The sequence below is a fragment of the Rhododendron vialii genome, chromosome 8a (assembly GCF_030253575.1).
Source record: "Rhododendron vialii isolate Sample 1 chromosome 8a, ASM3025357v1".
In the NCBI taxonomy this organism is placed as follows: Eukaryota; Viridiplantae; Streptophyta; class Magnoliopsida; order Ericales; family Ericaceae; genus Rhododendron; species Rhododendron vialii.
The window spans coordinates 25,103,238-25,116,241 of NC_080564.1; the positions used below are offsets into that span (position 1 = coordinate 25,103,238).

At 36.4% G+C, this 13,004-nt stretch overlaps 1 protein-coding gene across 1 annotated transcript; it reads right to left on the reverse strand.

Annotated features, from left to right (window-relative positions):
- Positions 1-8,725: 8,725 nt before the first annotated feature.
- On the reverse strand, positions 8,726-12,318 carry LOC131336288 (cyclic dof factor 3-like). Its single transcript, XM_058372073.1, has 2 exons — positions 11,719-12,318; positions 8,726-10,389 (listed from the first exon to the last, which is right to left on the reverse strand). Exons 1-2 carry the CDS (start codon positions 11,962-11,964, stop codon positions 9,217-9,219), a joined length of 1,419 nt encoding a protein of 472 aa, XP_058228056.1. The 5' UTR covers positions 11,965-12,318; the 3' UTR covers positions 8,726-9,216.
- Between the last annotated feature and the right edge of the window lie 686 nt (positions 12,319-13,004).

Consider the following 13,004-nt stretch of genomic DNA (forward strand, 5'->3'; position numbering starts at 1 on the left):
CATCAGTGGGGGGTTAGCGAGGTGCTAATGTGTTAGTCAACGAAGGCTCAAACACTATTCATAGCCCTCAAACCCCAAATCTGCTGCCCATGGAACTTGAACTTTGGTCACCATTGGAAGAGAGGAGAACAAACCACCTATGCTAGCGTGGTGTTCACGTGGATCTTATTTGATAGATCTCAATTATTTCTATAAGACGGTAATTTTAAAAATATAAAATATAATATACGCCGAGAGATATAGGCTATTGAAAATGACATGCAAAACCGTAGTGAATATTTAAATAGGGACGAAGGGAGCATAATTTTTACTTTTGAGACTCCGTTCATTGAGGCAAATGACTATTTTAAAAAAGATTTAATGCGAATATTGCATAAATTCCAAAATATAAAATATATATATATATATTTGGTTTGGGTTTTGAGAGAAGTTTTTTAAAGTAATAAATAAAAGAGATAAATAGAGAAAATTTATTAGAGACCTTGTCCAGGATTGTGATTTGTGAGACCCAAAATGAAAGGGTCCAAACTAAAAGTCATCATTTAGCCCGAAGGCCCACGACCCATCCGAAGCCCGCCCGACCCATTGGGCTATTGCCCGGCCCGAGCCTGTCCACTGGGTGGGCTAACCTAACCTGAAGTTTTCATGGGCTGGGCTTGAGCCTATAAATTTTTACTCAGCCCGTCTGTTGGCCCGCCCACAGTACCCTCCCGCAAGACCCGTCCGATAGCCCAAAAATCAGTGGCCTTGGAGCATACCCATTCCTTCCTTGTGTTGTTGAAGACTAAACATATGCAACTTTACTGCATGTCATTTGCATCCAAATGTTTCAAGGTAAAAAAAAAAAAAAAGAATAAGAAGAAGAATGTTTGAATGTTTTTTATTTATTATTTAATCATTGTCCTTTTCTGCTCGGAAACAACAATTTAGGAGTGTAGTATTTACCAAAAAAAAATTAGGGGTATAGGTTTTTTGCGCAAACTTTTTATGTTTTCTTTTTTCCACCCTTCTTTTCAAAATTTTGCGGCTCGGCCAGTGAACCCGTCCGAATTTTGGCCTGCTAGCACGGCAATTGGGCTAGCCCGTTGACGGGTTTGGGCTTCAACTAACACAGTCTAACCCGCAAAAAGAAAAAAGTTCGCTCAGCCCAACTCGCAAGCAGGCTTACGTAGCGACTTTAACAGACTGAACCGGCCGATGATGAGTCCAAACTCTTACTTCACGCATACTATCCGGTTCTAGTCACATCCTATGATTTGACAAAATGGCATAGTGGCCTTTAAGAAAGGGAAAGAGGAAAAGGGAGAAAAAAAGAGAAAGAAAGCAAAAGCTGGACAGAGTGCCAAACAGCATTTATGGCACTTGTGTGGATTTGGGTCCATTTAACAACTCCAATTTGCTCATGAAATTGTGGTTGGCATTTGCTGGGAACACAAAAAATCTTTTCGGTTCTGTATTGTCCTAATCAAGCTATGTTTTTGTTTTGTTGTGGGTTTTGACCAATTGAGCTGATTTTTCTCCAGACCAATTGAAAAATTATTTTAAAATTATTTCGGAAAGGATCTCGAACGCCGGTCTGTGCACTGTCAGTGCAGAAACTGTCGATTTCCATAGATGGGTTCAGTTGATCGTAACAATAAGTCTATTGACATTTTATAAACACTTCTTGCACAGATCAGTGAGTGGGGCCTACTATGGGTTCTTTGAGTCGTTCATTAAATGTAAAATATTTTTTTAAGGGTTCTCGCAAAAAATCAGAGCAATCCGATACCTATAGGTGCTCGATCCAATCATCTAACTCTTCATTATTTTGAAATCTTAATGAAAAGTTAGATGATTGGATTGAGTATTTATAAGTATCGGATTCAGCTGATTTTTCACGAGACCCCTTTAAAAAATATTTTACATTTAATTAAAGGCTTGAATCATTTGTGTAGAACTCGTAGTGGCCGAGCCCCACACATTGATCTGTGCAGGATCTGTATCTAAAATGTCTGTGTAGGTATCACTCTTGTCAGTTGATTGCCCTCATTCCTAATCTGTGGCTATTGGAGTATATGACAATTATGTATATGATGCGTTCATATTTTCTATGGTGCTAGAACGCTACGGAGAAGAATTATTCCTTGCCTTAGATCTACCTGTAACTAAAGGAGAGGGATGGCGAAAACGTGAGTGTTGAACACAAGACCTAAGTCACATAATTTGCATTCATTAGTAAGAGCACGAGGCTTGAGCATTAAAGCTTTTTTTAAACAAATCCTAAAATACTAAAATCTGCGAGAGCAAAGATCGCATGTTTGCAGCCTATGACCTTATGAGCTAACAATAATTTTAAAACCACACACAAACAAACAACTAATTATACAGACTCACTCACATCCCATATGAGGTTCACATACATCACACACTTTCAATATGTGTGGGGCCAAATGTGATGTGAGTAATTTTCACTACTACAAAAATAGATAAAGATCTCGATCATTTGGTGTGATCTTTCACTTTTAATCTCGCATTCAAAACCGTGGTCTATCAAGGTGTAACTAAAAATCCATATCTTTTAACCACGTGATAAAAACTGTGATTAAAACTCAAATAAAACCGTGACTAAAAAATAAAAATTGTGATTAAAAATGATAAAACCGTGACCTTTAACAACTTTATATCTCAGTTTTATTATAAAACCGTGATTGTTTAGAGAGAAATAATCTCAGTTTTTGGAAAAACCGAGGTTAAAAGTGGCGATTTCCTAAGGGAAAAAATCCCACTCTATTTCTCTTGTGGGGTTTTGAACCCAAGTCTTTTGAATTTTGCATAGAAGCCTCAACCAACTGCACCACACACACTTTTCAATATGTAATTGAAATATTTAATATATAACATGTTCATTTAACATTAAAATATATTTTGAACGTCATTTTGAACCTTTAAATATTAAAATTAGCAATTTTGATAAATATGAAAGTTGTAGCCCTTTGTGTTATTGTTCAAACCCAATTTGAATTATCTCAACCGGAATTCTGAGTATAGAGTTATACTCAATATACATTTGGCAATGAAATGCAACTTTCATAAATTTTGTCATCAAAGATACCAATTAAGCAACGAAATATATTTTCATTGCCGAATGTGCCCCATTTGGCGACGAAATCTTTTTTGTAGAATGGTTAAGAGTGAGAGAGACGAACGAGAATAGAGGACGGAATTTTGGAAGTCGATCGTGACATTTATTTAGTTGTATCGCGCGCGGAGTCTATTAAGGGGTAAGCGGTCTTCAACTTTTCCTATACAAGAGTTTTCATCTCAATCCAAATAAAAAAAATGTGATGTACTCTCTAACTTACGATCTCAGTTTTTAGATGACTGAGATTAAAGGTTATTTTTATCTCAGTTTTTCCTATACGAGATCTATTCTTTAAGTTACAATCTCACTTTTATATTACTGAGATTAAAAAATCTTTCCATCTCAGTTTTTTCCGAAACGAGATATATTCTTTCATAAATAATCTCAGTTTTTCAAAAATGAGATTTATTCTTTAAGTTACAATCTCACTTTATAGATTACTGAGATTAAAAAATCTTTCCATCTCAGTTTTTTCATATAATCGAGATTAAAACTATAGTCCATAACATTTTATTACGCTCTTTCAAAAAGTGAGATCTTTTTATTTTTTGGACCGTGATCTTTATACCATTTTGTAGTAGTGTTTGTGCAAGTGTTTGCGTGTGTTGTGTGTGATTGTAGCAAATCTAGCTAGTATTTCATGGGGCAGCAAAGAGTGTGTTGACTAATAGTCAACTAATGAAACCCCTAATAGCTTTGAAAAAAAGTGGGACAAATAGGAACTTCATTTGTACTTCTAAATCGTGTCCACAATTTGTTTTGTAAAATAGTAGTAGTCATTGTTGACAAAGAAGAATTGAGAGAGAGAGAGAGAGAGAGAGAGATTTATACAAGCTTTCCATTATCTTGTGCAAGTTGCTAGTTGGAAAGAGAAAGTTGGGTGGCCTTTTGTGGAGGAGAAAATCTTCTTTTACCGAGGTGCCGTAAACATTTACAGCACTCAATTGTGACCGTTCAAAATATTTTGGACGGTCAAGATGTTAATAAAAAACTTTCGGAGAAGAGTTAATTGTGACCGGTCATAATTAAAAATGAATCTTAGCCATTAATTGTGCGAATAAATGGCTGAGATTGCGCCGGAGTCTCCGTGAAGAAGATTATCTCTTTGTGGAGTCCTCCTTTATCGGTGCATAAATGGCCTCACAGAAATTCAAAAAGTTGTTGGATTTGCCACCATATCCACACAACAAGTCCAGCCTTGACCATACCCCTCTCTTCTTGGATTTTTTCTTTTCTTTTGATCATCCCCTCTTCTTGGATCTCTAATATTATATTATAATTGTGTACAAGATATCTTTATAATGTTTTGTATGTTGGTCATAGGTTGCATATATATTACACATGCATGGACTTTAATTTGGACCTTTCCACCAGAATAATCTGTTAGAACTTTGGTTCACAAATATCATTTTATAACAAGAATTATTGGACCACATGAACGCAGAAACACAAATAAGAAAAACATGAGAGTACGGAAATAGTGAAAGTAAGAAAGATGTTGCCTGTGAGATTGAGAGTCGTGTAGTCACTGTCTTAAGGCTAATATTCCTCCCCTCGTGAAGGTTCCACCGGAGTGTACTAGCCCCAAGATTAAACCCAAGCGCTCACAAGCATTCCTCATCCGATGTTCACGACCACCGAGAGGTTTGAACGAGTCACGAACCGAGTTGCCCAATCAACATAGAAAATATAGAAAATAGAATGTGAACTTTCACACAAACATATTTGTATCTCTCTTTTTGTACATCTCTAAGAACATGAGTTTTTGTCTTTTCTATTTTCCTCTTAATTCCCTTATATGAGATACACATATATATAGGAGTAATAACCATTAATATAGAGATAATGATAGAGCATAAATACTCTTTATTTTGTAACCGATATTTCAATACTACATTAATATTATAACGGTAAAACACTAAAGGTGAGGAGTTAACACTAATATTTATTTTATTAAAAATATTCCAACAATCCCCCACTTTTAATAAAATAAATATTTTATAGTTTGACTTTTAAAATCACATGACTTTGAAAATACATACTAAACACAAAATTGGGCAACTATATACTGTGCAATAGGTGAAGGTGTCTTCCGGACTTGAACCTCACTTAGTGTTAATAGTTTACCTCTGAAGGATCATAGTGAACTATGTCTTGAACTAGACCCTTTGAGTCAGAGTTCAACATATCACACACACAGTACCGGTATTGGACTTTCGTTCGCGGGTTAGTGCTATTAATGGCCATGCACTCGATCTTGATTCTCATGGGAATTTCTATAGACATAAATCTTTTCCACCGAATTGGGAAACCAAATCCAGCACAAGACTTGGAAAAATAACCGCGTACATATGCTTATTACAATGTGGATTTCAAACAACCATACACAAAGCAATAGTTTTAACCCATTGATGGTGATCGAACACAAAAACCTCGGCCATACTTCTACAAGTAACCACCATAATAATTTCCCCCCACTGGATTCTAACCGATCAAAACCGTGAAGACTATTGTTAGAAACTGGGCACTAAAGTGATAAAATCCCAAAGAATGCCACATAAGTATTCACAACCCATATGCAAAATAGTTATGCTAACCTTTAACCGTGCAATTTACGTGATCTTTTAGAATAAAACCTTTTGTCTTCCTTTGAAGGAAAACCGAATGAAGGGTTTTTTTTTTTTTTTCAAGAAAATCCAATCACATAAATACAATCACATAGCATTAATCATGTATTTTATGATCATCAATCTTATGTTTGTAACCGTCACAATATGCAATATTTATGCGCCAATTATCGCCTGCATTCATTTATAACATATAGAAGAGATCTTGTCAGTTACTCTTTTTTACGTTGATATTGAAGGAGTCAAAAATTTATTAACAAAACCACCCTTAGACATTTCATGTGAAACGTTTTCTTCTCGATGGTCAAACTGTTTGCATATTTTGGAACAAACTTGATTGCATGATACACATCCAAGTGGAGCAATTTCCAATGAGAGCCAAACAGCTCAAGCATTAGAACCAGAAGAATTCATAACCTCTATATCATAACTTCTCTTCCCCAAATGGCTAAGACACCTAATGATATATATTATATAATCAATTAACCACAATTTATTATATTTATGAAGAATAAAAATTGCACTATGTAGCACATCTAGCCATTATGCTGTAATAATGTCCGAAGACACATTTATCCCGTTCCAAGGAAAACTTCACTATAAACGAAACTAAATTCTATCATGCCAATCAAAACCGCACACCAATCAAAATTGTACAGTAGTCTAATTGTAACAAATTGCAAATTACTGAATATGAGCATCTAGTGGCAATATGAGTGTAACCAACCAAGAAACTAGTTATTGCATATATATTGAGATAAATTAATAAACAGTTTAATTAGTCACAACCCTCAAAAAATAGAAAGCAAGTGCTTCCCAACAACTGATATTCTCTTTAACCATTACCCACACAGTTAGGTATCTAATTGTGCAATACCCATTCTTTTCCTTATCCATCAAAATAGATTTTCCTTACAACAGGAGAAAAGGAATTTATTAATCATTGGTGGGATAACAACAATTAAAAGGGAACACAAGCATGAAATGACATTACTACGGAGAACCTAGCATCCTTTCTGTTTGAGAGATTAAGAGTATACGCCAACATCTCAAGTAATGAAAGTAACTTAACCAAGATCTCAAGTAATAAGAGTAACTTAACCAAGATCGCTAGTAATGAAAGTAACTTAACCAAGATCGATAAACGAGCAATCGTAAAATTTAACTCAGTAGCGGTTACAAAATACATACTCTACTTCATGAGTTTAAAAAACTCTATCATCAAAAATCTAAATGTTAAATTTCATAGTGATGTTATGCTGCGAAACAGATAGAAGAAATGGACCATAATGCCTCTGTCTAAATGGAAAAATTCCAAGCAATAAAAGCGTTGAACTCTATATTTGATTAGAAGACAATCTTGCATGGTCCTTCTGAGATGCATTCCTTAATGGACTTATCGTAACTGAAAGGCTTCTCAAACTTATTTTACTTAAACTGCTTCTAGTCAAGAGATTTTTCCATAGGAACACCTTTTATTTTTTTTAAGAAAACTAAAAAGGAATTGGTTAACAACTCTATCCTGTTCGAAAGTAGAATATAACAAAGGCAATACTAAGTAGACATGTGCACTGAAAATATTTCTCCCCAAATCATATCTATCAGAAATCATTTTTACCACACATATGTATGCATAACTACATGTGAACTAGAACTCGAGGAATTTGCCTTGCATGCATATTCTAAAGGGATTGCATTTAAGTTACACATATTCATGATCATGACAATTTGCTACACATGCGAGGAATTCATATTAGCAGAAACCATGTATCACTGCATGACTACAAGACCATATATCTCCAAATGTTAAAGAAAGCAAGACAGGATGAATTAGAAACACGTACAACTTCATTTCGCCAATTTGTTGCGGGATATATATTAGCCTTAACTTGTTAGAACTTTGGTTCACAAATATCATTTTATAACAAGAATCATTGGACCACATGAACGCAGAAACACAAATAAGAAAAACATGAGAGTACGGAAATAGTGAAAGTAGGAAAGATGTTGCCTGTGAGATTGAGAGTCGTGTAGTCACTGTCTTAAGGCTAATATTCCTCCCCTCGTGAAGGTTCCACCGGAGTGTACTAGCCCCAAGATTAAACCCAAGCGCTCACAAGCATTCCTCATCCGATGTTCACGACCACCGAGAGGTTTGAACGAGTCACGAACCGAGTTGCCCAATCAACATAGAAAATATAGAAAATAGAATGTGAACTTTCACACAAACATATTTGTATCTCTCTTTTTGTACATCTCTAAGAACATGAGTTTTTGTCTTTTCTATTTTCCTCTCAATTCCCTTATATGAGATACACATATATATAGGAGTAATAACCATTAATATAGAGATAATGATAGAGCATAAATACTCTTTATTTTGTAACCGATATTTCAATACTACATTAATATTATAACGGTAAAACACTAAAGGTGAGGAGTCAACACTAATATTTATTTTATTAAAAATATTCCAACATAATCTCCATTTTTTTTTCCTATTTTTGCTGTTATTTGGAATCTCATTTGAGTATTAAGAGCCTGTTTGATCCATCTGACTAATAATAAAGAATATATCATCTAACCATAGTAATCTCAAAATATTGTAATCTGCTGTTCTATAGGATTTTTGGTCCAACAAATACATACAATCCATAGTAATCGTGACAAGTCTGGTGACTTGAGATATTGTAAATCTCCTGTTTTGTAGGGTTTTTGGTCCAACATATATATAAAATCCTTGCACCGATTTTTATTTCAGTGGTAGAATTTGTACTCCTATGCCGAACAGACAGGCCCTTAAAATGGAAACACACATTCTCAGAAGATCGAAGAAATTCCGTTTCTTATTCAAAACCACCAAGGAAAAAGGAGAAAGAACCATTTGCATACTGAGCCTAACAGTTAGTAGTACATAATTTAACACATTTGCTATTTTGTTACACCTTAAAGCAAAACAAAATCTCAGAAGATGGAAGAAGTTTATTCTTATTCAGACCAACAAGGAAGATAGTTAGATAAGATGAAGAGCCATTATCCAAATGAGCAAATGCTACAGACACAATTTTAAAACACAACTTCAGACACTACTATGTCTGGAGCCATTGAATGTACATGGGTCCACATACATCGAACAGCTTCAGACACGGTTGTGTCTGGACTTTTTGTATCAGGATTGGAATTCACAGTTACATCATCCAAAACATCTGGGATTTTGGTACATTTACAGCACTCCCACTTTTTCCTAATGTCAGGCATTCCTGTACATATATCCACAGCAACTGAGCAACTGACACTAACCAAATAGGGAAAACAAGGTACTTCTTCTAAATGTCACAAGAAAGGAATTCTCATTCCCTGTTACCTTCTCTGAAATGAGTCCCCCCATCAAGTCTGTGAATCAAACATCCATCTTGGATGATGAATGGAGTTCCAATCACTCTCCGACAAACTCAATACTCCCGCTTAGCTACTCTCTTGGAAGCTGAGGGATCTAGAGAATGCTGCAGGATTAGCCCGAAGCGCTTGAGGGGTTTCGGGTGTCAGATTCTTTTTCTCACCCTTTGGTTGGAAGCCCTTGAAAAGGCTTCCTCTGCTGGCGGAATCATCGTTCCTGATCCCAAGCGTTGCCCAAATAGAACTCCTCGCCGCCTCATCAGGGTCATCAATCCTCAATGTTTTTGGAATCAAAACAGATCCCTCTGAATTCCTCTGTTGTTCGGCCTCTTTTCCCTCTGGGTTGCTTGGTTTGAGCAATTCCCCATCTCTTGTATGTTTCCCAAGCTGTGAATTTGGTACAGGGAACCAAGGAACAGTCCAAGCGCCCGGTATGTTACAGTTCCAGTAGGGGGGAGGAGGGTAGAACGGCATAGGAAATCCAGACGGGGAAAAGGCCGGAACAGGAATCGTGGAATTCCAAGGATAAGGAAAGGGAATTCCGGGGAGGCATGGAATTTGGGGGGAAAATCCGTTTAAATTCCTCATTGTTGGCTCTTGAATAAACCCATTTTTCACCCCTTCTGCCACTGAATTTGATGTCGTGACAGAAGATCCACTAGAGCAATCATCGACAATTTCTCCGCCGTTAGAACCCCCCTTCTTCTCTGCAAGTTTGAAGACGGAAGCGATGGATTCACAAAGAGGCGCTTCTGGTCCAAAAGAGAGAACCGTTCCATTAGTTTTGAAGTTAGGGTGGTTGATTCCATTAGTAGGATCGATTCGAATTCCATGTAATACATCGGGAATGGTGAGATGGCGAAAATGTGAGGCAGAGTTCTTGTTCTTGCGACGACCAGCACCTACTGGAACATTCCTCATGGTTCCACCGGCAGTCCAGTATCTCTGGCAGTTCTTGCAGAAGTGCCGGGGCTGATTGATGTTGTAGTTGTTGTAATAACAGAACTTGGTTTCCAAGCTATTACAACGGGGGCAAGGAATAATTTTGTCAGGTTTCTTGAGGGGTTTCTGTTGTGGGTTGTTTGGGTCACTTTGGTCATTTTCACCCTTGGGAGCTTTTGCGGTTGCATTCTCTTCATCAATAGAAGGTGTTTTAGGGTTATCATGCTCAGACTCCGGCAATGGTTCTTGGTTTGTGTCCCTTTGTTGTTTGCACTCAATGGGGTTTCCTTCAAACAAATCCTGCAAATTTGAACATAATTGAGATAAGTTAAAAATCGTTTGAACAATATCCTATAAAGAAAGCTAAAGAGGGAACCATTAGGTCCTAACTATTTCCAAAGACTCTTACTGTAGAAGGAAATTACGACGAACAAACTAATCAAGAAATCTAGAGAGGGGTCTAAAAAAGAGTAAGTCTGCGTTCTTTTAAACTTAGGCTTAAACTTATAAGCCTAGCTAGAACTTATTTCAATTTTTGTATAATTTTTTTTGTAACTTTTTGTTTAGCTTTTCGACGTAATTTTAGAGGTTAATTGTTGTTTCGATGAGACAAATTGGGAAAGTATAAAAATATGGACTGATGTTGAAAAAATTCAAATAAGACGAGCATTTAAACTAAAAAAGATGGCTGTTTGATATTGTTTTCGTCTTTAGTAAAAAAAAATTTTTTTGCTTTCGGTCATAATTTGACCAAAATTTTGTACTTTTTAGACTCTTCTCGTTGAGATAGATGATTAATTAAAAAATTACATGAATCAAATAAAAATTCAGAAAAAACGAACAAAACACAATAAACGAAGAAATAAGTATAAGTTAAGTTCAGAAGAACTCAAGAGGGTAAAAGAAAATATATTCCTCCTGGAGAAATGGTCGAAAGAATAGCCGACTCGTACAGATTGCATATGTTCTTTAGGCAATCTGCCCAAAAAATACATCCAGACATCCAGTAAAACAACGAAATGCCAAAGTGCTTAGTTGACAGTTCCAAAGAAAGAATTTTCCAGAAAGAAAAAAGTTCGAGTCGAATATATTCAGTCATAAAGAAGTAGGACATCTAAAAATAGGAGTATTAAATTATTCCAAGATAAAGATAATTCCAGAAGTTAAACTTTGTTGGCAAAAATGGAAAAAAATTAAAGGAATCGGATCTCTCTCCGGTCCTTAATTTGGACTAGACGATCCTTTCCGGTCCTTAATTTGGACTAGACGGAACAGTCAAATCTGGATCGTGAATTGCTACAATCAACTCTTATCGTTAAGGCTAACATTTTCGAACAAATCCATACTATTGATTATATCATTGTACTATTGTCTAGATTTGAACAGTTCCGTCTAGCCGGGAGAACCAAGAAACAAAAACAAAAAAGAAAATGGGTTGTTCTTCAAGGGGAAACCAACAGTGTACTATTATCGGAAACAAGGCAAAAGGCCAAAAAAAGTAAGATCGACCCATTACTCCTTTTAGCAATCTGGAAAATGGGTTGTTCTCAAAATTCACACACAATTGTCTCTATCAACAACGGATATATATATTTATACAGATGGATGGATGCATGCATGGAAACAAACCTTGTCATCAGCTGCCAATTCTTTTCCCTCTTCATGATCACTCTGTTCTTCTTCATTCCCTGTTCTGCTCATCACTACTTTCTTGTCTCCCAAACAAGCGCTCTTCGCCGAACTACGATCACCGCAAGACTTCCCATCTTCAGCCCCGGAAAGACCACTGGAGTCTTCGCCGGAGACCGCCGGATTCCAGCCGTTCTCCGGCAGCGCAATCTTCTTCCCAAACAGCTTGATCGCCGTGTCCTTCATGTTTTTCCTTCCAACTTTCCCCTAGAAAACACCCGAAATCCCAACTAATTCGATGAAAGAATAAAAACTCTACTTTGAATCACCTTCTTCCTTTGGGTCTGGATTTCCTCTCTCTCTCTCTCTCTCTCTCTCTCACTAAATCTTTTTCTCGCTCATGGGTATATGAGTTTGGGAAGGGTGAGGGAAGTCTTTGCTGGCATGGTCGCGGTTTAGGATTTGGATTTGTTTAAAGTGAAGTGTGGGGTGCCACGTCATGGGAGAGTGATTTCTCAGCCACATGTTTTTGTGGACTTGAGAGATCTTCTTCCCCCCCCCCCAGACAGTGGATTCTTTTTGGTGTTGCACAAAAAGTTTGGTACATTCAGATCTTTTTAAATTTCTTCCCTTTTTTCTGCAGTTCTTGGGTGTACCGAACACCACTGCAATCTGAACGGTACTTGTAAAGGCTGGTGTCGCGGCAGAAAAAGTACTTGATGGTAGTAGTTTAGCAGATAGAGTTGTACTTGATGGCCATTTTTCGAATTAATTTTGTCACCCGCTTCGGTAAGAGAATAAATTCTTTACAAAGACAGTATAAACATTTGTTTCTTTCAAATCAATTATATCGCGTTATGTTGTAAAACATTGGTTTCAATTAATAGAATATGATGACGTGCATGGAACAATATAATTGATTTGAAGGACATAAATGTTTATACCAACAGTGTAAAAAATTTAATCTTTTTCGTTAATGTCAATCATCTTCTTTTACAAAATAAATCATCTAATCAAGACACAAATGAGAGTGACATTAACAAAAAGAAGAGTGACTAAATCACTCACCTTTTTTTATTGGACTTTGATGTTGTACATACAGACACAAGTCTATGCCCACCGCACGCGTGTGAGGTTCACTTCGGAGTCCAAAAAATACAAAAAAAAATCTCTGTAAATTTTAAAATACTACTAAGGCCCCGTTCGGACAAATAAGCTACAGTGGCTTATTTTTTGTCCTTATTCAAATTTTTTTCGTAGCACTTGGCTTATTATCATTTTTTTGG

Excerpts from the sequence above, each read along its gene's own strand:
- LOC131336288 (XM_058372073.1), bottom strand. The coding sequence starts at position 11,964 with ATGAAGGACACGGCGATCAAGCTGTTTGGGAAGAAGATTGCGCTGCCG. Across the intron at positions 10,390-11,718 it reads AATTGGCAGCTGATGACAAG|GATTTGTTTGAAGGAAACCC; the intron begins GTTTGTTTCCAT and ends TCAAATTTGCAG.